The sequence below is a fragment of the Papaver somniferum genome, unplaced genomic scaffold (assembly GCF_003573695.1).
Source record: "Papaver somniferum cultivar HN1 unplaced genomic scaffold, ASM357369v1 unplaced-scaffold_158, whole genome shotgun sequence".
In the NCBI taxonomy this organism is placed as follows: domain Eukaryota; kingdom Viridiplantae; phylum Streptophyta; class Magnoliopsida; order Ranunculales; family Papaveraceae; genus Papaver; species Papaver somniferum.
The window spans coordinates 52,845-74,028 of NW_020625264.1; the positions used below are offsets into that span (position 1 = coordinate 52,845).

Below are 21,184 nucleotides of genomic sequence, written 5' to 3' on the forward strand. Positions count from 1 at the left end.
GTTAGAACAATCACAAAGATGCACCATTCAAAGGCAAAAGAAGACTTGCTGGGGCAAAAGAAAAGGACTTTCAGAAAAATCCCGCATTACAAATTTTAAAATAAAACTTCCTAATAAGGGTCTTCCCAGCTCTCACAAATTCTGCAAGGATTTTGATATCACAATAAAATCCAATATTCTGCCAGGATTTCGCAATACAACAACTAGTAAAGACGCAATGAGACACAATGAACCGTGATTGAATTCAAAGTTTTCTGATTACGTTCTGACAATTCTGATTACGTTCTTCTTCCTCACATACAGAAGAAGAGAAAAATCCTGGCAAACAACCAAACAATAAAACACTGAACTACTTGAGTTTAAGGAGTTGAGCAAATGTAGATTTTCTATGTGAGATGGAACTAACGAAATATTGAAAAGCTAAGCAGATCAGGCAAGTAACTCAATATCGATCCTAACTCAGTGTCTTGTGAAACATGAAAAGGATCTTAACTCAGTGTCTTGTGAAACATGAAAAAGATCTTAACTCAGTGTCTTGTGAAACATAAAAAAGAATCATAGTATGCTGCCATGTCAAACGGGAGTGCCCAACAGAGAGAAAAATAGACATTCAAACTGTGAGGCAAAATCAAATGCAGCACAAATGAAGTCTAAAATATGAAAATATCAAACTAGAATATTTCGCTGAACTGGGAATAGGAATATAAGCAGTAAAATGTACTTGCAAGCAAAATTTAACAACAAAGCCGCCATATGTATTAAAGATCCAAAAACTGAGACTTAAATTCATGTCTTTCATCGGTCTTACCATTAAATCTGACTAACCAAACAAAGTAACTAAATTTATAGTTCAAAAGGTGATGCAAGTATTCAAGAAAATCCACCAACAGACGAAACTACGAAGCTGCAAGAGAAAATCACTGGGAGACACCGAGCCACTTCTGGAAGACATCGAACTCTGTGTAATCGCTGTCTGAGATCATAGTTTGGTACCACGCCTTTCCTGCAGCCCTGATAGCAGCCGACTCCTCCTTCAAGACCAAACAAGAATAAGATTAGCCCATCAAGTTCAAAAAAGGATCAAAAGTCCAAAACAACAAATCCAAAATAACATTCAAGAAAAGACCATATGTAAAATGCAACTCCGAATCCAAATTTTATTCTATGAACATGGTATATTAGTTGGTACAAACACATTCAAAGTCCAGGCAGCAAGTATCAATCAAACTGGTACAAACATTCATCAGTTAGAAACTTGCAGGTAGTAAAACTAGGACATACGAAGCATGTGTGTATCTAAATGAAAAAAATAGGAGGTGACAGATTACAAGACTTGCTTTGTTTAGCCATAATATCATACTCCATACTATTTGATAATACACACATCAAGATATCAACTTACACTCGTACGATTCACACACAAATATGAACACAAGAAAGTAATTACATGCACAAATGCCATCACATTGAAATCTAGAAATCAGCAATTACATGATACAAACATCATCACATTGAAATCTAGAAATCAGCAATTACATGATACAAACATCATCACATTCAAATCTAGAAATCAGCATTTCCATGTTACAAACTTCATTAACCAACGCATCAACCCACATTATTCACCGGACCACATTAAAAAAGGATCAAAACTCCAAATATTATAACCGAAAATAGGTGTTTATCACTACACAATGCACACCAAAATGAAGAAAGTTTACCAGTGCTAGATACTTGCAAGTAGTAAAATTAGGGCATCCAAAGCATGTACACATCCAAACGAAACAAATAGCAAGTACTAGAAAATATATACCCACACATATAGCAAGTACAAGAATTGCTTTGTTTGGGCACAATAACACACTCTATTCTTAATTGATAATAGACATATCAGCATTCTAATTGATAATACACATATCAACATATGAACTTATACTGACTCACAAATATTTGCATAAATCAGTAATAACATGCGTAAACACCATCACCATCACAATGAAATATAGAAATCAGCAATTACATGTTACAAACTTCATCAGCCAACACATCAACCAACATTATTCACAAGACCATGTTAAGAAGCAAACAAATTTACCATACACACATATGCATTAACTAATTAAGAAAGAATTGAAAAATGAGATATACCTTTGTAATGTTGGTTCGTTTCTTCTCGAGCTTCTCCTTCTTAGCCTTAACGCGTTGAGCTTCAGCCAGAAGAGCCATCCTCCTAGCAGTCTTAGCATACGGGTTCAATCTAAACATAGTATTCAAATTCTTCAAAGGATTCTTCTTCATTGGTGCTCTCTTAGCATCTTTCTTAATAGGTCTAACAACAGATTGAATCTCATCAGAATTAATAATCCTAGCAAGATCAGCATTAACCATTTTAGATCTAGGCAACACATATCCTTTCTTCTTATCACTAGCTTTCTCAAACGAACCATAGATCGAATCCAACTTCTCAAACGCCGACTTAGTCCAGATAACAAATCTACCAGGATGACCACCAGGAGCAAGTTTCAACAAATTAAGCCTCTCAACATTAGCAATCTCAATACCAGGAATGTTTCTGAAAGCTTTCGCAATCTTAGATCCCTCGGTACCGTAAACAATCAAAGGACCTTTCTTCGACACATAACGCCTGTTCCTCATTTTACCTTTCCCTGGCCTGATCTTCTCACTATCCTTCACCTTTTCAACATCAGCATAAGCACCAAGTTGTTTCAAAACCTTAATAGCAGCATTAGTTTTCTCAACACCTTCAATCGAATCATTAACAACTAAAGGAAGTTCAGGAACACCTTCAATAGTATGACCACGAGCTAAAACAATCGAAGGAACAGCAGATGCAGCCAAAGCCGAAACAACAGCATACCTTTTCTCATTCACGTTAACCTTACGATGCCACCTTCTCCAGATTCGTGTTGGTGCGAACATCCTTCCACCTCTGCACATGTTTCCGAAAGCTCCTTGACCGGCACGGTGAGTACCACCGCCGGAAACCCTAGAGATACGAGAAACGGCACGACCGGTACCCCATGATACTGCAGATGTTTGATGACCAGCTTCTCTGCTAACAGCGTATGGCTGTCTGGCGTTCTTCGAGATGAGGGCGTGAATAGATCTGATGATATCAGTTCTGATTGAAGCTGTCATCACAGCTGGAAAGGCAACGGTGCTTCCACCATCAGTAGCCATGTCTCCTTCTAGGGATTGGACTGTAACCAGAGGTCTCACCGCCGCGGCTGCCATTGATGAAAGCTTAGTTTTGGAGGAGGAGGAGGAAGAAGAGAAACCACCGCTTTTGAGACTCTTCTAGGGTTTTTGTCTCGAATGAAACGAGCTTTAGGGATTTTATTGAGGAAAGGGAGAAATGAAATGACACAATTGCCCTACGAATACTAGGAGGCTGTTTGGATGAACCTCATATAGGGTGTTTGGAAACATGACGAGTGGAAGTTGCTTTTCGACAAAATTAAGTTGAATGGCCGAAGTTAGTTTACTATACTATTTCAAAACCACTTTTATAGCGTGTTTACACTTTTTAGAGTGTTCTAGGCGAATTTAAAATATGAGTTACTGAATCAGAAAATAGATTTACATTTTAAATTTAGCAGGACATATATCTATATATTTAAAATGGTAATTTGAATCAAAAAAACAGTCACATTTTAAATTTAATGGTAGGATTTTGAGATTTTATGTATGTAAATTAGCATAAAATATGCCTAAAATGCGTTATTGATTCAAAAATCAAATAATACGTACTGTTTTAAAATTTTAGCAACAATTATAAGTATCAAAACTTTTTTGTGATATAAATAACTGTAAGAAATTGATTCTGCAACACTTATCAATGTCACATATTACTTATAACTAAACAAATATAAAAAATTTGGGGCCCAATTATTTGGGGCTCTAGGCGGCCGCCTATATTGCCCAGTGCATAAGACGGCCCTGCGTGTTTAGATACACATCCATAATTAATTTTTTGACTTCTAGAATACAAAAGGCAAAAAGTTAGTTTAAGTATAAAATTTCAGAACGCCTTCTGGTTTCGAGTAAAAAAAATCGATTGTTGACTAATGTTTATGACTTCTGCTTTTTTCGTATCCAAACACAGTGTTAAAAACCAAAAAATAAAGTTTTTATAATAATGCTTTTGAATACACAATCATATGTTACCTTTTGATTTCTGAAAATCGAACACTCAGAAGCTAGTTTGAGTGTATTTTTTAATGATTTCTAGAAGTAAAAAAATTAATTTCTGATAAAACAAAGTTTGCTTCTAGTTTTTGAGATTGAGTTCACTGCAATGTGAAAACTAAACATGCCCAACCTGCAACATGAAAACTAAACATAGCAAAAATACCCAAGATGCACCTGGGTGTATCTGAGTTCAGCATGCATCATACTCTTGGACTGAATATTATCTAACATTAACATCCTTCTAAAACCAAGTACCATTATTGCATAAGAACTATTTAAAACAACTGATCATTATCTTATTGTAGAACAACTAATTTTTGTTAGATTTTGAGCTCCTATATGATTATAACTTGACCGCAAGTGTGGTATAAACAATATGCAACACATCTACATGGACAAATTTAACCAAGATGCACCCAGGTGCATCTGAGTTCAGTGCAACATGCAAACCAAACTTACCCAAGTTTATCCAAGATGCACCTAGGTGCATCTGAGTTTACTGCAACATGAAAACTATACAGATCCAACAACACCTAAGATGCACCAAGGTATATCTCAAATACCTAACCAAGTTCAATTTAATTATGCAGTATTTACCAGAAAATTGTTCTTGTTCAAATTTAAATTCAAAAAACAATATCGATAAAATCAATCAATTGGTACACCCAAAGTTTTATTTTAAAATAAATACCAAATTCAAAAACCTAATTTCAAAATAGATACCTAATTGATAACCAAATGTTTCATTTTCTAATTCGGGAATCAAAAATCAAAAATTAGGGTTAGGAGCTTACGATTTTTAGGTCCATCGCTGCTCATCTTTGATGAAATAAACAACCTCTTTGATTTTCAGGGAATTGGCAAAATAGAATCGAGAATTTTAGAAAAATTAGGGCATCTCGAAATAGTGATGGAGTTGATTCTGAAGAGGTGTTTATAAAATACTTTTTATGGTCTTGATGTCGACGTTGATGATGGAGAAGAAGAAGATGTCGACGTTGATGGTGGAGAAGAAGAAGAAAAAAAAGTTGGTCCGGTTGAATTTTGTTTTTATGTAAGAAGGAGGAGAAAACAAGATGGTGACGGAGAAAATAATACTCCCTCTGTTTCTGGAAAAGAGATGCTTTCACTTTCTAAAAACAGAGGGAGTATGACCGAAGTGATGTAAGGGTGTTCTGGTCTTTTTATGTGTATGTCTTTTTCACCCAGACACATATTTTAGCAGTCCGATGCTACCAAGCTTTATGGTTTTTGGCCATATGACCCATTTTTCGTGATATCTGTGGCATTGGAAGGGATTCAGCTTAGTGGAATAATCCATTGACGTTCAATCCGGATTGTTTCTTAGGAAATACTATTAATTATCGTGGACAACATTCTCAATTCTTACTATTTGGGGCTGGAAGACGTGTGTATCATGGCATACTGTGGACAACACTCCCAATATTTAATCTTTGAGCACTCCCTTTAGGCTATAAACCCTAGATAGGAAGAAAAAAAATAAGGAAATTGGAAATAAGATGCTTACATGTGCAATAGCAGACTGTAACATAGGTCAAAACTCTCAAAGGATTGCAGGAGTGCCCATATTCTCGTAATTCTGTAACAAACTTTGTTTTCTGTCATCAAAGTCAAAGTTATCCTTGCAATCTTATCTATCCTTAATGGGCATACCAATGGACCATCAATACTTAATGGGAATTCAACTCCCAGTACTCCATAAAATGAGAACCCATGAAAGAAAATGTCAAGGATACGTGACGAGCATGCGAATGCTTGCACAATAGTTAGTTGTAACTTCAAGTTCAAGTATTTCCTTATTTATGTTTACCTAAGTCTAGTATGTCTTTCTGTACAAGTTGATTTAAGTTTATAAATCTTTGTAACATCAACTGATATAAATATATGTGGCCCCTACGTTAATGCATAGAGAACCAAGATTCTTCAATTCTACATGGTATACAGATTAGGTTCCGATCCTCTCAATTATTCAGTAACCCTCCTCTAAATTATTCAGTAACCCTAAACCTATTACCCAATATTCTTTGTCCCAATTATTCCGTATTTATACAACCTTCTTTGTCTCATGGCTTCTTCTTCTTCAATTGTCACTAAAACAAACAAGATCCAACACCTTGTTTCTACAAAACTAAATGCCGGTAACTACCTTATATGGTGTGCTCAATTCATCGCTCTTTTGCGAATCTACCGACTCATGAAATTTGTTGATGGCACTTATTCTTGTCCTCCTGCAACCCTCACCGTTATTATTGATGGGAAAACTATTGATGGTAAAGTTATTGAGGGTAAAACTGATGCCAAACAAGAAGTAGATAACCCTGCCTATGAGACATGGCAGCACCGAGATCACACCATCATAAGATGGATTTTCTCCACCTTATCCGACCCTATCTTATCTTTGGTGGCTCATCTCCAAACATCTGAAGCAATCTGGAAACCAATCGAAGGGAAGTTAGAAACAAAGTCTCAAGCCTATATAATGAAACTTCAGCGAGATCTCCGTACCATCCGCAAAGGTGAGTCATCTATGAGCGATTACCTTCTTAGAGCCAAAACCCTTTCAGACAACCTTGCTACTGCAAGGTGTTCAAGCTCTAATTTCTCTTCTCAACACATCGTTTTCCATTAAAGATTTGGGTACATTGAGGCCAACTTTACTTCCAACGAGTTATTTATTTCACAACGTAAGTATGTTGCTGATCTCCTAATAAGAAGCAAAGGACGGGGCAAAGCCAGTTTCGACACCCCTCGATTCGAAGGTTACCTTATCTGTATTTGATGGCACTGGATTAACTGATCCTACTGCGTACAGTAGCACCGTAGCCCTACAATATCTCACTTTCACACGCCCCGACATCTCTTTTGCTGTCAATAAGGTATGCCAGTTTATGCAAGACCCTCGTGAACCACATTGGGTGGCTGTAAAACGTATCTTGCAATATCTCAAAGGGATGTCTGTTGAGCTAGGTTTGTCGCTATGTACTACTACAAATATTGATCTTTGTGCTTATTCGGACGGAGACTGGGATGGATGTCCTGATTTTCGTCGCTCTACTAGTGGGTACTGTATTTTTTCGAAATCACTCTCATTTCTCTGAGTGCTAGAAAGCAAAAAACCGTAGCTAAATCAAGCACGGAGGCTGAATATATGGCTCTTGCGACTGCCACTGCAGAACTTATATGGATCCAGTCATTGTTGAAACAGTTAGGAATCAATACTAACACCCCAGTGCTTTGGTGGGATAACCTTGGAGCTACTTATATTACTGTCAATCCGATCTTTCATGCTCGTACAAAGAACATCGAGATTGATTATCACTTTGTTCGTGAACGCGTTGCTCGTCACCAACTTCATGTTCTCTTTATCTCCACCATGGACCAACTATCTGATATTATGACCAAGTGTCTAGGTTCCCAGCGTCATGCTGATTTACATTTCAAGTTGACTGTTAGAACGCTCAACTTGATGGGGCGTATTAAGGATATGTGATGAGCATGCCAATGCTCGCACGATAGTTAGTTGTAACTTCAAGTTCAAATATTTCCTTATTTATGTTTAGCTAAGTCTAGTATGTATTTATGTACAAGTTGATTTAAGTTTAGAAATCTTTGTAACATCAATTGATATAAATATATGTGGCATCTACGTTAATGAGTAGAGAACCAAGATTCTTCAATTCTACCGAAAAACCATCACATACCTCTTTATTGAAATCGTAATGTTTCTTTCCATCCCACAACATATTGATACCCTCCCAGTTTGATCGAACAAATGACATGTTAAACATAAGCATGCACAACATTTCACTTGTACCATAATATCTTCATCCAAATAGATGCATTCTAGAAAATAGAAATAATCGTTTAGCCCCATAGTTGTTAGGATTTAGACAATTTAGTCCTCCCCTCTCAAGCCTAGTACACTCTAATCCAAATTTACCAAATTTAGAAGTTAGACCGGTTACTCCTTATGTGAACCATTCAGTCCAAAACTGAATATTTTGATGACAAAAATGACCCTCATATAAAAAACGTGAAGTACCAATTACCTAGTTAATTTACTATTCCCCGATGAAAAATCTCTAAGAAGAGGTTTTAGATTAAAGTTATGGAGTATGCGTAGTCCTAGGTACTTTTGAAGCACCATGCTTATAATCTATAACTAAAATTTTATGAAATCTACATTGGCAAAAAATTAGAGTTAAAATTTCTTTTGTTTGAGCTATAGATGACTAGAATTAATGTCTGATCCACATGAATATGAAAAATAGTGAATTCCGGAGTTCCAGTTTCTCTCCATATCATTATCACCTCGTATATATTTGTTAGTTAAATTTAAAACCAGGTCTTAAATCAAACCTTCACAAGTCCGAAAAATGAATTTTTTTTCCACTTTCTACAACGCATCATTAGGTTTTTGAAATGGGGTTTTCTTGTAAGTTAGTTTTGGATTTGGTTTATTGTGATGTAATCAAAGTTGATTTCGAGGAGATGATAATGATATTCGTGTTAGAAAAAGAAAGAAAATGGGGACTGTTTTCATAGAAGAGAATCAGAGATATTTTTATTTTCTCAAAGAAAAAAGATCGAAAAGGTAGATCGGAGAAGCAATATGGATTTTTTCCTTATTTTGTCATAAGGGTAATTAAGTAAACTACTATAATATAATTATCGCTTATCACTAGAAACAGACTGGGGAGAACTTTGGAACACTCTCTTCAGCGGTGAGTCCAGGATTTCTAGACGGGGGAAGTAAACAAAATCCAGGATGTCTCGATATGTATGGAATCTATTATTTTATTTTATTTATTTGTAAGGAATTCCGTTAAGTTGGGATTTAAGGAGACGCAACTAGGGCATAAAATTTCTTTTCGGCTTGGAAAATTAGGCGTATTAGTAGATCTTTTGAAATAAAGGGGTCTCACTTGCGCACCCTTGTTACACGTTGGCTCCGTCTTTGATCCCATGAAATGTGGTTTGCCTATTAGAGCTTCTCCAATGCTCATTATGTGTGTTTCCTATGTGGCAACACAAACAAGACTTCTTCCTTCATATTGCATTTCATTCTTTTTATTTTTGATTAGTATATATTTTGTTTTGAATAATTTAAGATTTTATAACATTTAATTAAAATTGACAATGGTTGTTTAGTATATAAAAGTGAATTTAATTAAGTAAAAGCTTACTATGATGTGTAAATATTTAGAGCTAGACATTCATCTTGGAAATGTCTAAGAAGGAAATTGCAGAGTTCGAGAATAAACCATCAATTCCCATAAGGTATCATGCTATACAGGGAGGTGTTAATCTTCATTGGCTCCCCCTTTAGTGGAACATTTAAAATAAATTATTATGGATCTTTTCTTAATGTTAATAAAACAAGAGGCATTGGTCTAATTATTCACGATTTTGCAGGTACACACTTGGGATCAAAGTTCATCTACTTAACAGACGCAATGAGTCCAGAACAAGTTGAATGCAAAGGTTTATGGGAGGCAACCCAATGGACGAAGGAATTGTATTTAGAGAGAGTAGAGTTTGAACCGAACTCATAGTTGGTAGTAGATGCAGTGAACACATCAACATAGATTAATCTTATTCTAGATCTTTTAAGTGCATCTTCATTGGTTATAGTCTTATGCACAAAGGATATAGGTATTTTAATCCAAGTACCAATAAAATAATCATTTTTAGGGATGTTAAGTTTGATGACAGTACATTTCCATATGCCACATTGTTTCATTCTTCTGGTACTTCAACAATCATATCTATCACACCCTCCATATTACCTGCCAGTACTTTTTCATCTGCACCCAGGCTTATTTCTAATGATGTTGATGTATCATCTTTCACACCTGCACCTGTTTCAAGTGATTCTCATCAACTACCAGTTTCTTATACACCACCTGTTATTGTCTCTCCACATGTTACTAATGCTAATCCAGTGCAAACTAGAGTTAAAACGGGTATTTCAGAACCCAAACCTAGAATTTTTGCTTCTAAAGTTCAATTTGTGTATGAGGAAATTACATTACCTACTTGTTATATTGAGGCTTGTAAGGATCCAAAATGGAGAGCTGCAATGAATGAAGAAATTACAGCTTTACTTCAAAATGGCACATGGAGGTTAGTCCTTGCTATTGATGGTCAAAATGTCATTGGATGTAAATAGATATTTAGGATAAAAATAAGAGTTGATGGTTCTATAGAGAGATATAAAGCCAGGTTGGTGGATAAAAGATACAATCTGGTATAGGGTATTGATTATAAGACACTTTCAGTCATGTGGTCAAGTCTACAACTGTAAGGATAATTCTTTCTATTTCTATTTACAAGAACTGGCAGATAAGATAATTAGGTGTGAAAAATGGATTTTTACATGGCCCTTTATCTGAAGAAGTGTTTATGGTTCAACCACCTGGATATGCAGATAAAATTCTTCCTAATCATGTGTGTAATCTTCAGAGATCTTTATATGGTTTAAAACAAGCACCCAGGGCTTGGTTTGAGAGATTGATTAAATTCTTATGTTCTCATGGCTTTCTGCCATCCAAAACAGATACATATCTCTTTTACTTGGTGCCCAATCATTCTGCTCTTTATATTCTCATTTATGTAGATGATATTTTGGTCATTGGGAGTTCTTCTAAGGCACTGATGCACTTATTACTGATATGAGCAAAGAATATGTTATTAAAGACTTAGGTCCTCTTCACTTTTTCTATGGTATTCAGGCCACCAGAAACTCTGCAGGTTTTTTATTATCTCAGGAGAAATATATTGATAATTTTATTATTAAGACCATGATGAATGTTGTTAAACCAACATCCACTCCAATCTTATCATCTGCTTATGATGTTGATTCCACACCTTTTTGGGATCATGTTTTATATAGAAACACAGTTGGTGCTCATCAATATGCTACAGTCAGTAGACCTAACATTGAACTTGTAGTTAACAAAGCTTGTCAGCATATGCAACATCCATCTAATACACACTGGTAAGCTGTTAAGATAATTTTAAGATATTTGCATGGTACACTGTCATTTGTTTTACAGTTTAAGAGGGATTCAGTTTTGCAATTGCAAGCTTATTCAAATGCTGATTGGGCAAGTGACATGTCTGATAGGATATCCACAAGTGGTATGGCTATTTTTCTTGTTCCCAACTTAATTTCTTAGTGCAGAAAACTTTCTCCAGGTCTAGCACAGAGGCAGAAGTATCGTTCCTTAGCTGATGCCACTTAACTTCGGTTAACTATGGTTGAGACAACACAATATACACATTTAGGTACGGTTACCCATATCTAAATGAAGGTATATTTCATTTGCATGTAATAATCTAAGACCATCTAACGGTGGAGAGATATTGCTTTGTTTTTAAGCAAACTTAGCTTGAATCTTAAATCATGATTTCAGCTAACGGTGAATATTGATTGCTTTGTTTCAAAGCTATCAAACCCTTATTTGAAGACTATATAAGGGAGAACTCTAGCAACTGGAATACCTAATCCCCGCATCTCCTGTGTGATACTAGTTGCGACTAGAGTCGATTCTCCTTTAACCTAAGTTTTTCCTAAAACCATTATAGATTAACGAATTAAAGATTTCATTGACCCAACTATTTTCTCTGTAGTTGCGTGTTTTGATCTTACTTTTTCTATCTTATAGAGTACTATCTTCTCTAAGATTTGCTCGAGATTTATCTCTGATAGGTAAGATATAAAAATTAATCACAAAGCTCTCCGTCTTATTCTTTGTGATTCCAAAATAACTTTTTCTACTACCATATAGTTAAGTTATTGTGAGGTGATTCATATTTATAGGATGCTTTTGGGAATATAAGACCGGATTATCAATTGGTTCATGTTCACCTTGATTTATCAAAAGACAGAACAAAAACTTCGTAGGTATTTCTATGGGATAAAAATTTATCTATCAGAATAGACTTTTTTGTGGGAGACAGATTTGTTTATACAGTCTTCGACTTTGGGTCGTAGCAACTCTTAGTTGTGGGTGAGATCAGCTCAGGGAATCAAGTGCGTATAAACGTGATGGAATTCAGAGGCGTAAAGAACGCGATTGTACCTTAATCGGTGTGAGACTTGGTTAGGGATCAATTATATTTCAGTCTGAAGTTAACTTGTAGTAGGCTAGAGTCTGTAGCATCTTAATACAGTGTGGTGTTCAAATCTTGACTAGGTCCCAAGGTTTTTTCTGCATTTGCAGTTTCCTCGTTAACAAAACTTCTGGTGTTTGTGTTATTTCTTTTCCACATTATATTTTATATATAATTGAAATATCATAGGTTGTGCGTTGTTCAATCGATTGGTAAATCCAATCTTTCGTTGCTGATTTAGATTGATTGACACTTGAACATTGTTCTTCGTACCATTCAAGTTGTTTTTCATAATAATTAGTCTCATGGATTCCTATCTGTTTGATTTGCTGATTACATTGAGAAACATAGATATAACTCTTGGGTATGTTTTCCTTGATTGAGTATGACTGTCTAGTTGATTCTCTTGGAATTATATTAGAGTTAGTCCATACAGAATGCTGAACGAAATATTGGGTGTGGTTGTTGTACCCCCGTTTTTTTAATTGGTACCAGAGCCGGAAAACACGTTAAATACCTCATAAGTATGTGTTTGTAGCAATATGTCTCTATGGACAGAAACGTTATCTCTATAAATGTACCGCTAGTCTTCAATGGCTCGAATTACTTATGGTGGATAATTTCTATGCGTGCCTTTCTTCAAGCACGTGATTTTCAATCATGGGTTTATGTTGTTAATGGCTATAATCCCTCATGGTTACAATAGACGGTGTAGCTGTTGCGAAAATTTGCAACGACAATGTAGCGTTGCAAAAAATTGCAACATCGACTTTCACAACAGAGTTGAACTGTTTCGACACCACTTTGAAACTACCAGCTACCGTTGCTAATCACTAAATTTGGTGTAGTGTAGGTATGAGCCTAATGAGATTCTAGCGGCAAAGCAAAATTATGAAGGCTTAAATGCTATCAGACGCCATTACCCCATATCTTCAGCACCATGTGACTACGTGCACTCAGTATAAAGATGCTTTGGATATCTTAGAAACCGTATTTGAAGGGAATACCTATGAAAAGGAAGTTAGGCTTCAAAACCAAAATTCTGACTGGGAAAAACTTCGTATGGCTGATGAAGATTCTTTTGATGAGTTTAATCACAAAGTGTATGAAATTGTTAATGCATCTTTTGCATTAGGTAAGATTATTCCTGAAAAGGACATTGTGATGAAAATTCTCAGATCGTTGCCATCTAGATACGATTCTAATAAACATGTCATCGTTGAAGGAAATAACCTTGAAACACTTTCCAGAAACTCAATCATTGGAAAGTTAAGAGTTATTGACCATGATCAGAACACTGTCTGAACTTTCGTGTTCAATGATGTAACCAACACAAGTAATTCTCCTATCTTGTCTTAGGCTGATGAATGTTGTCCAAATCATATTGATCCTGGCAGGTTATTGATTTTGGAAAAGATCAAGGATATTATGAGAAGAAGCAAAAGATCAGAGGAACATCTCTCTTTTTTTGATGCTTCAGAATTCAGATGATTTCGTACAATAAAAATCATATCAGTTGTTCAATTCGCATACTTCCGAAGTTTGCACTCAAATTTCAGCTTTCACAGCAGAAACTTCTACGAACTCAAACTCTGATTCAGAATGCGAGTCTGACACTGATATTTTTGATTTATTGGATAAAAATGAAGAAATTCACCAAGACCGTGAAATCTGCATATAATTCAAGCAGGCTCTATACAACGATGCTTCATAAGCATCGAATATTTTGAGCTGCTTGCTTAAAAGCGATGCTTTAAATGCATCGATTACAAATGATATTTTATGAATACCGATTTCATAAATAATTTAATAATTTATTTATTCTAAAAGCACCATATTTTATTTTTTGAGCGCTGACTCACGACAAGTCTCATTCATACGACTTTAGTCGTCATTTAGGATCACCTTCCGCCTAGCTTGCGCGTGATTGGTCGAAATAATTAGGTATTACAAGCAAGACACACTCAGCAACCACCATGTAGGACTGGTTATATTCTTCATGTAACTTGCTCCATATTTTCTACAAAAATACTCGAGACATCAAACATCTTACAAACTGGGGGATGTTCATCAGCTTATTTTCGGGTGGTTTACAGCGTAAAACGTGCAACACTCCAATTGTGACAAAATGTCAGGAAAGGCGGACATTTGATGGAAGTAGAGAAGTATTAGATGTAAAACCGACCATTCTTCCCTTCACAATAGAGACATTGTTCTCACCAAGTTTACACGATCCTCACTTCTCCATCACTCAACTATACTTCTACTTCCTAAGAGATCAGGATGTTTGTTATGACTCACTATAAATACCTTTTATCTATTGAACAAAAACAGTTATAGTTAACACATGTATCCAGAGAATACATAGAATTTGTAGCTTACATCTCTTGCAACCAGTTCCATTTTCTGAGATAAGTCATAAATAACTACACCTTACATAATTCATCATTATGATATCAACACTTTCTCTACTTCCCTCCCTAAAATCAACCATTCTCCTTAATTTTGTGACCGAAGCAAGAGTAATACAGCCATTTCTTGGTTTACGCCATAATTGTACAGATTGATCTCTCGAATCTAAAGTACTCTGGTGCAGTACATTTGTTCAGGGTATAGACTCTTTTCTCATCGACACACCACCATTTTCTTCATAATCAATTTTTACCCTACTACACTTATGCATCACTTTCTTAAGACCTTTGGGCTATACAAAGTAGGATTTCCTTGGATTTTGGGCTTGCAACACGAGTTGTATTTAGTTGCTAGTCCCGACGTGGATGAACTACAGTCTATGCTTGATCCCTTTATGGTACGGGTTGGTGCTTATGCATCCATAAATGCGTTGTAGCAGTTTGTCGCTCATATCATCTAATTAGGAGGTGATTGTGAAATTTTGGTAATTCATATCATATGGATTGGTAATACGAGACAATATATGATTGTTTTCATACTTGATGAGATAGTTGCAATACATTCCTTAGATGATCATAGTTCTTATTACTCTATTCGATATTGGTATACACCAATTGGGAATTAGGCAATGGCCATGGAAGGAAGCTAACTGGATCGCAAGTTAGGGGAAGCTTGCATAAGCCACTTGCATCACAAGGATGCCATTAGTAAAGGATAGTATGAGTCTGGATGATGCACCCTTGGCACGAGCAAGACCAGTGAATACATTTAACACATTTTCTAAGAGAAACAAGGACGCAAAAATAGGCTTGCAATAGCCTATCTGCTAGCCTAATGCATGATCAACGCCTGGACATCACTTAGAATCCTGTGATGCATCCAAGTGCATCATTATTGGCATTTATGTCCTTGCATCCTTCACAGAACAAGGGTAAGTTGGAGCAATATGGAGATATGTATGGAAATTATGTTGCGAGTATCTTGCTTGAGAAGCATGTATGGAAAGGAGATTCGACATACATTTTCCTAGTGAGCTTGGAAGCTTTACGTCCCAGTCACTGCATTAAGGGTGGTTCATCGGGAAGTTTCAGGTTTACATAACGCGGCAACACCATAGTAAATAGGTCCGCAAGGTCGATTTCTAAGTGATTAATCGATGCCCACTAAATGTCCTTGATGATTTTCGATTCCATGCTGAATTCGAGTTTGATCGATTAAATAGGTCTTCAAGCTCGATTTTAGGAGATTCCGAGCCGATATTTTTTTAATTATTTTGATGTTGAATGTATATCATGTTACACATATAGTTAACTTTAATTGCATTTGTGTTTCTAAATCAAGACATGATGTTAAAAATTTAATTTAATTATGTATGTAAGGAAAATAAAAAGGGATTGCGGCACAGCTTGTTGCTCGCTTGCCTGCTATGTAAGGAAAATAATTGAATGAATTTAAATAATTAAGAAAATACAAATACATAATTAGTAGCATTTATATAACCAACAGAATTGTAAACCCCTAAAAAGGTCATATGAGCATTGTGACGACTTTAGTCGAGTTCCAAGTCTTAAATCATTGCTCCAATATCCCCAACCGAGTAAGGACCTTGGAACGAGTTAAACTATTTTGCGTGGCTCTGCAGCCTGCGAGCAAATATTTTTGATCCGTCAAACCTTCTCTAAATCAATCTTGTAAATTATACTTGGATTACCACAAGCAAGCCTAAAATAAACGATTTCATTGGCTATTAAGGTACCACCAATTATTTTCATACCTTCAATATAAGCACAGTACAATGTGATATAAGCTTATTCATCACCAACTTTACTCTAGAAGCTAAAACCTTCAAAATAATCTCTTACATACACTATTAGCAAACATATAGACCTATAATCCTTCACTGTTTTGATATAACCTTTTTTTCCGGATACCTGGGAGATGCAATTAGAATTTTTTCTAGCATCAATAGACCCTGTAACACCAAATTCCTGAATACTTCAATATAATACTATTGAGTTAAGACATGCACCTACTAGAGGATTTTCGTAGATTAATACATCAACTGAGAAAATGCAAATTGGTTTCTCAAGGTATGGTAGAAGAGTGCCATCCCATTTCAAACGAAATTCTGAGACATAAAACTTAATGGAAATTGGTATGATAGATGGATGTGTGCTTTCATTCCTATACTGTATGTGTTTTTCTAGTGTTGGCTTTGTTGGAAACCCTTTTGCCATTATATTTTGTCAAACATTATGGGTTGATATTTAGTAAATTGTTGGGCCTGCTGAGGATCGGACGCGAAAGAACAAGAGATAAGTTTGTATATTCTATTTTTTCACCAACAAATTGCTTACCGAACCGGATGTAAGTGTCACACTAGAAATCAGTATACTTTCTTTTCTTTTCTTTTCTTTTCGCGTGTGAATAAACTTTTGTAGTGGTTACAACAGAAACAAACACAAATTCAAATCGGTGGAATTGCCAGTTAGTTCACCTAGATATTAATAATTTGCCTTACAGTTCTCCGATGCATTATAGTGATGGGGATTGAAGATTGATCCGACTCACGTTAACTCACATAAAGGACCAAGGGTAAGCGAATTGCTAAAATACGCACCATTTATAACGTAAGAAATTCAGTTCAAGAATTCAAGTAATAATGTGCTGACGTGGTTGTAGTTTGATTCGTTGAGGAGAACAGAGAAATAACTCGCTTTGGTAGACCCGAAAGCGAAACAAAGATCAATGACAAAATGCATGGTGGTGGGGATTTCTCCCTAGGAAGCTTACAATGATTTGATTTAGAGTACGTGCGATGCATTATGGTGGTGGGTATTGACTGATGATCTTTACATATTTTTAGGCATTTATTCCGCGAGAACTCCCTAGAAAAATCTCTGATTAGAAGAAAGTTCATACGCCTAACGTGAACTTTTATTTTTACCACTGTTATATAGAGATTCTTACAGGTGTATCATATTTAACAATAGAAAAATCAAATATTTACACATACTCCCGCATTTACATCGTATCATTTGATTTAACTTGTTTTATTTTTTTTTGGTAAACTGCATTCAACAAAAGAACTAAGAGGGCTTTACAAACCGGGGAGAAGGCCTTGGCCCCTTTCCCTTATCATCCTCCATCAGTACATTATACAAAAAAGATGGAGGAATGAGTAATTATTCATTACATAACGCTTCATTAGCTGCTTTTTTAGCGAGGATATCAGCTGCTGCATTACCTTGTCCATACTTATGCACAAAAATTACATGATCAAGTTGCAATGCCAAAAATTTTACATTATCCAAAATACAAAAAAATTGTTTTCACGAATTTGCAAAAGCTTATTTTCAAGTGGCTGCAGCGCAATTTAGAGAAGACTTGGACCTGATGTTTCTATGCAAACATACAATAACATTCGTAGAATAATGTTGTAGTGGTTAAATTCACGACAACTCAAATTCAAGGAAAATGATTTCATTTGGATCTTATGGAATAGTAGTTACTCAACTTTTGCAGCCATTGTCTATCTAAGAAAATCAAATGTTTGAGTAAATTGTTCTCAAGAATAACCGGTCCGAATATTGCTATGTGGACATCCCACTAATAAACTTCATATTCACATCAATAAGGTCCTCTTGTTTTTTGTTTGAAGAAAGATCTCCCTCTCCTATCAAAGCATCTTCTTGTAAACATCCCAAAGAATAATAACATTCACAGACAAACAAGTGACTTCGAATTAAGCTGTAGAATTAATAATAAGTAAGATATATAAGTCATTGTGGTCTTTTTTACCCACATATATATAATCCTTTTATAGAAGTAGAAACAACTCCTAGTGGTCATAAACTCTCGATGGACAAGCACTTTGTTTGCATCAACCAAAAGCGCATGCATTCTTGTTATTAAGCCAATGCGACAATATATACCCGATATGATACAATATGGACTACTGTAAGCTGACCATAGCAGTATGTGGCGATGATTCAATTAGAGGAGTTAAGCATGTTGATAGGTACAATATAATTTCTTTAAAGTAATATCCAATAATATAATATTCTCGTTAAAATAATAAAATTTCCTGGTCCCTACTCGGGCTTTTAGTGCTAAACTAATAAATTCGATAAAATAATACATCTCAAAAGTACTCCTTAATGATTATTAGGTCTCAAATAATATATAAAATAATAATGCTACTAGAGAAATAAAAAATAAGTTTTTAACATATTAAACTTTCTCAAATTTTGATTTAATATTGTTTTTTTTTTTAAATTCAAATCAAGTTGTATTCCATCACCAATAGTTCATAATACAGTCAAAGTACCCGGAGAAACGTTATTGTATTGTAACAAAGAAGTAGTATTGAAGTGTGATTAATACTTGGAATGCTTGTAATTATATTGCATTTAGTCGATAATATAATACTTTTATAAATTAGTCGATATTTTACTTAACATACGAGTATTATTCAAGCTCCAAGCTAGGAACTATTTTATAAAATAATTATATATTGTTTAATTATAATTAATAATTTATTATATTATCTATAATATAATATCTCTTTAAAATAATAATTTTTAAAAATTAGAAAATACATTTATAGAATAAAAAACCCTTAATTATGTTTGAATGTGTTTTCCAATTTACAGTAATAGTTACAAAAAAAAAAAAAAATGTTAGAACTTTAGTTTTGTAGGCATCTTTCAAATTTCATTTTGTATTATGAAGAAAATAATTATAAGCAGCTTAATGTGCCCGTAAACCTAAAAGATCGAGCAAACTGGTTATTGTCGTGGATAGGAAAAGCACGAGTATGAATTTGTATTTTGAGAAGAAAAACTGATCGTGGATGGCATGGTATATCACAACATATTCATCGATAGACCTTATCTGGACATACCAACAACTTATAAACCACATACCATCATCAATTCAAAATACTCAATGTGTAGAATTATTGGTGCTCATGTCATTCTTGTACTAACAATTTAATAGGCTTTGAAAAATCCAAAATTATAGCAGGAGTCCCATGTGAACATGAATTATTGATCAAAGGGACTCTGATACAATCACTACTCTGATCTAGAGTTGTGCTTTTAAGTTTCTGGTTGAATTCATCACTAGTTTTATACATACTCAACAATTTGTTTTAAGGAAACACAGAGAGAGGTGCATAATTACGTATGTATATGAGATTTTCCAAGATTGCTAATGGGATACCAAATTACCTGGGGGTGTATCAAATTACATATAGGACAAAATAACAATTTCCTTTGGGTTGGTATACTCCTAGGTTATTTGGTACTCCCATTAGCAGCCTTGAGATTTTCCAATTCCCACCTTCCCGACTATTGTCATTTACCTGCCACTGATTTTCTTTTGTAAATATTTTTTTTCAAGTAATAATCGATGCCACTGTTTCTCTTTTGTAAATATTTTCTTTCAAGTAATAATCGATGAAACTTAGTTCTTGACACGTTTTAACTGCTAATGCATTTTTGTTGACCTCACTCCAGGGCAAGCTTGGTTAGCAATTCGAGTAGCGAAAACTCGGAAATATAAAAGTGCATGTATTAATCGGCCAGATGGAATCTGAATTCGGTAAATTATGCATGATTCGACAAAAATGCGTGTAAATTTTTTTTAGGCTTTATTCCATGAGAATTCCTCAGTAAAATCTCTGATTAATAAAAAAGATTTCATAAACCCAATGTAAACTTTAATTTTTACTACCACCATATATTTATTTGTTTTTCTATGACTGTGTAAATAGTTAAAAAAGAAAACTACTCCTTGCCTATGATATGAGCATGTTTATCATGTGATTGCCTTTTATTGTCGGGGTCATGTGTTTGTGTAGAATCAGGTAAAAAGAATTTCAAGCTAGAAGCCCCTTTAAAAATAAAGGTAAATGTTGTATTCAGGTACCCAGGAATTGCATACATCAAATGATCGGGCGCTTCAGAACCCAACCATGCGCCAAGCACATCAATGATTCAAAGAAAAACAAAACAAAAGAAATCCTAAAAAGAGTAGATATGGTGGAGCTACACCTTCCATACGGTTCGGGCTCCACCTTTCATCTGTGCAATAGTTTTTTTTGTTTATTGTTTGAATAATATTTTTAGTTTGACCTATTTACCACCCACACTCTTCCTATTTTCCACCTACCTCAAAATATTAAAAGTAATTCTACTTTTTAATTATATTTTTTCCTATTTACCACCTATAAAATCAAATTAAGTTTGACTGTTCTTATTTTTCTTATTCTCTATTAATCTCCCTTGTCATATAAAATTATTCTTCTTCATCATCATTAATCTCCCCTTTCAAAAAGAAAAACTATTAAAAATGATTAACACTAGGTTGAATCTTTAATCATTTAATTCATCGAGAAACGATCTAATCAACCATT

The 21,184-nt window shown here is 34.9% G+C and overlaps 1 protein-coding gene across 1 annotated transcript; it reads right to left on the reverse strand.

Moving 5' to 3' along the window:
- Positions 1–679: 679 nt before the first annotated feature.
- Positions 680–3,300, reverse strand: LOC113337301 (60S ribosomal protein L4-like). Its single transcript, XM_026583021.1, has 2 exons — positions 2,149–3,300; positions 680–1,031 (listed from the first exon to the last, which is right to left on the reverse strand). Exons 1-2 carry the CDS (start codon positions 3,253–3,255, stop codon positions 918–920), a joined length of 1,221 nt encoding a protein of 406 aa, XP_026438806.1. The 5' UTR covers positions 3,256–3,300; the 3' UTR covers positions 680–917.
- Between the last annotated feature and the right edge of the window lie 17,884 nt (positions 3,301–21,184).

Excerpts from the sequence above, each read along its gene's own strand:
- LOC113337301 (XM_026583021.1), bottom strand. The coding sequence starts at position 3,255 with ATGGCAGCCGCGGCGGTGAGACCTCTGGTTACAGTCCAATCCCTAGAA. Across the intron at positions 1,032-2,148 it reads AACGAACCAACATTACAAAG|GAGGAGTCGGCTGCTATCAG; the intron begins GTATATCTCATT and ends TTGGTCTTGAAG.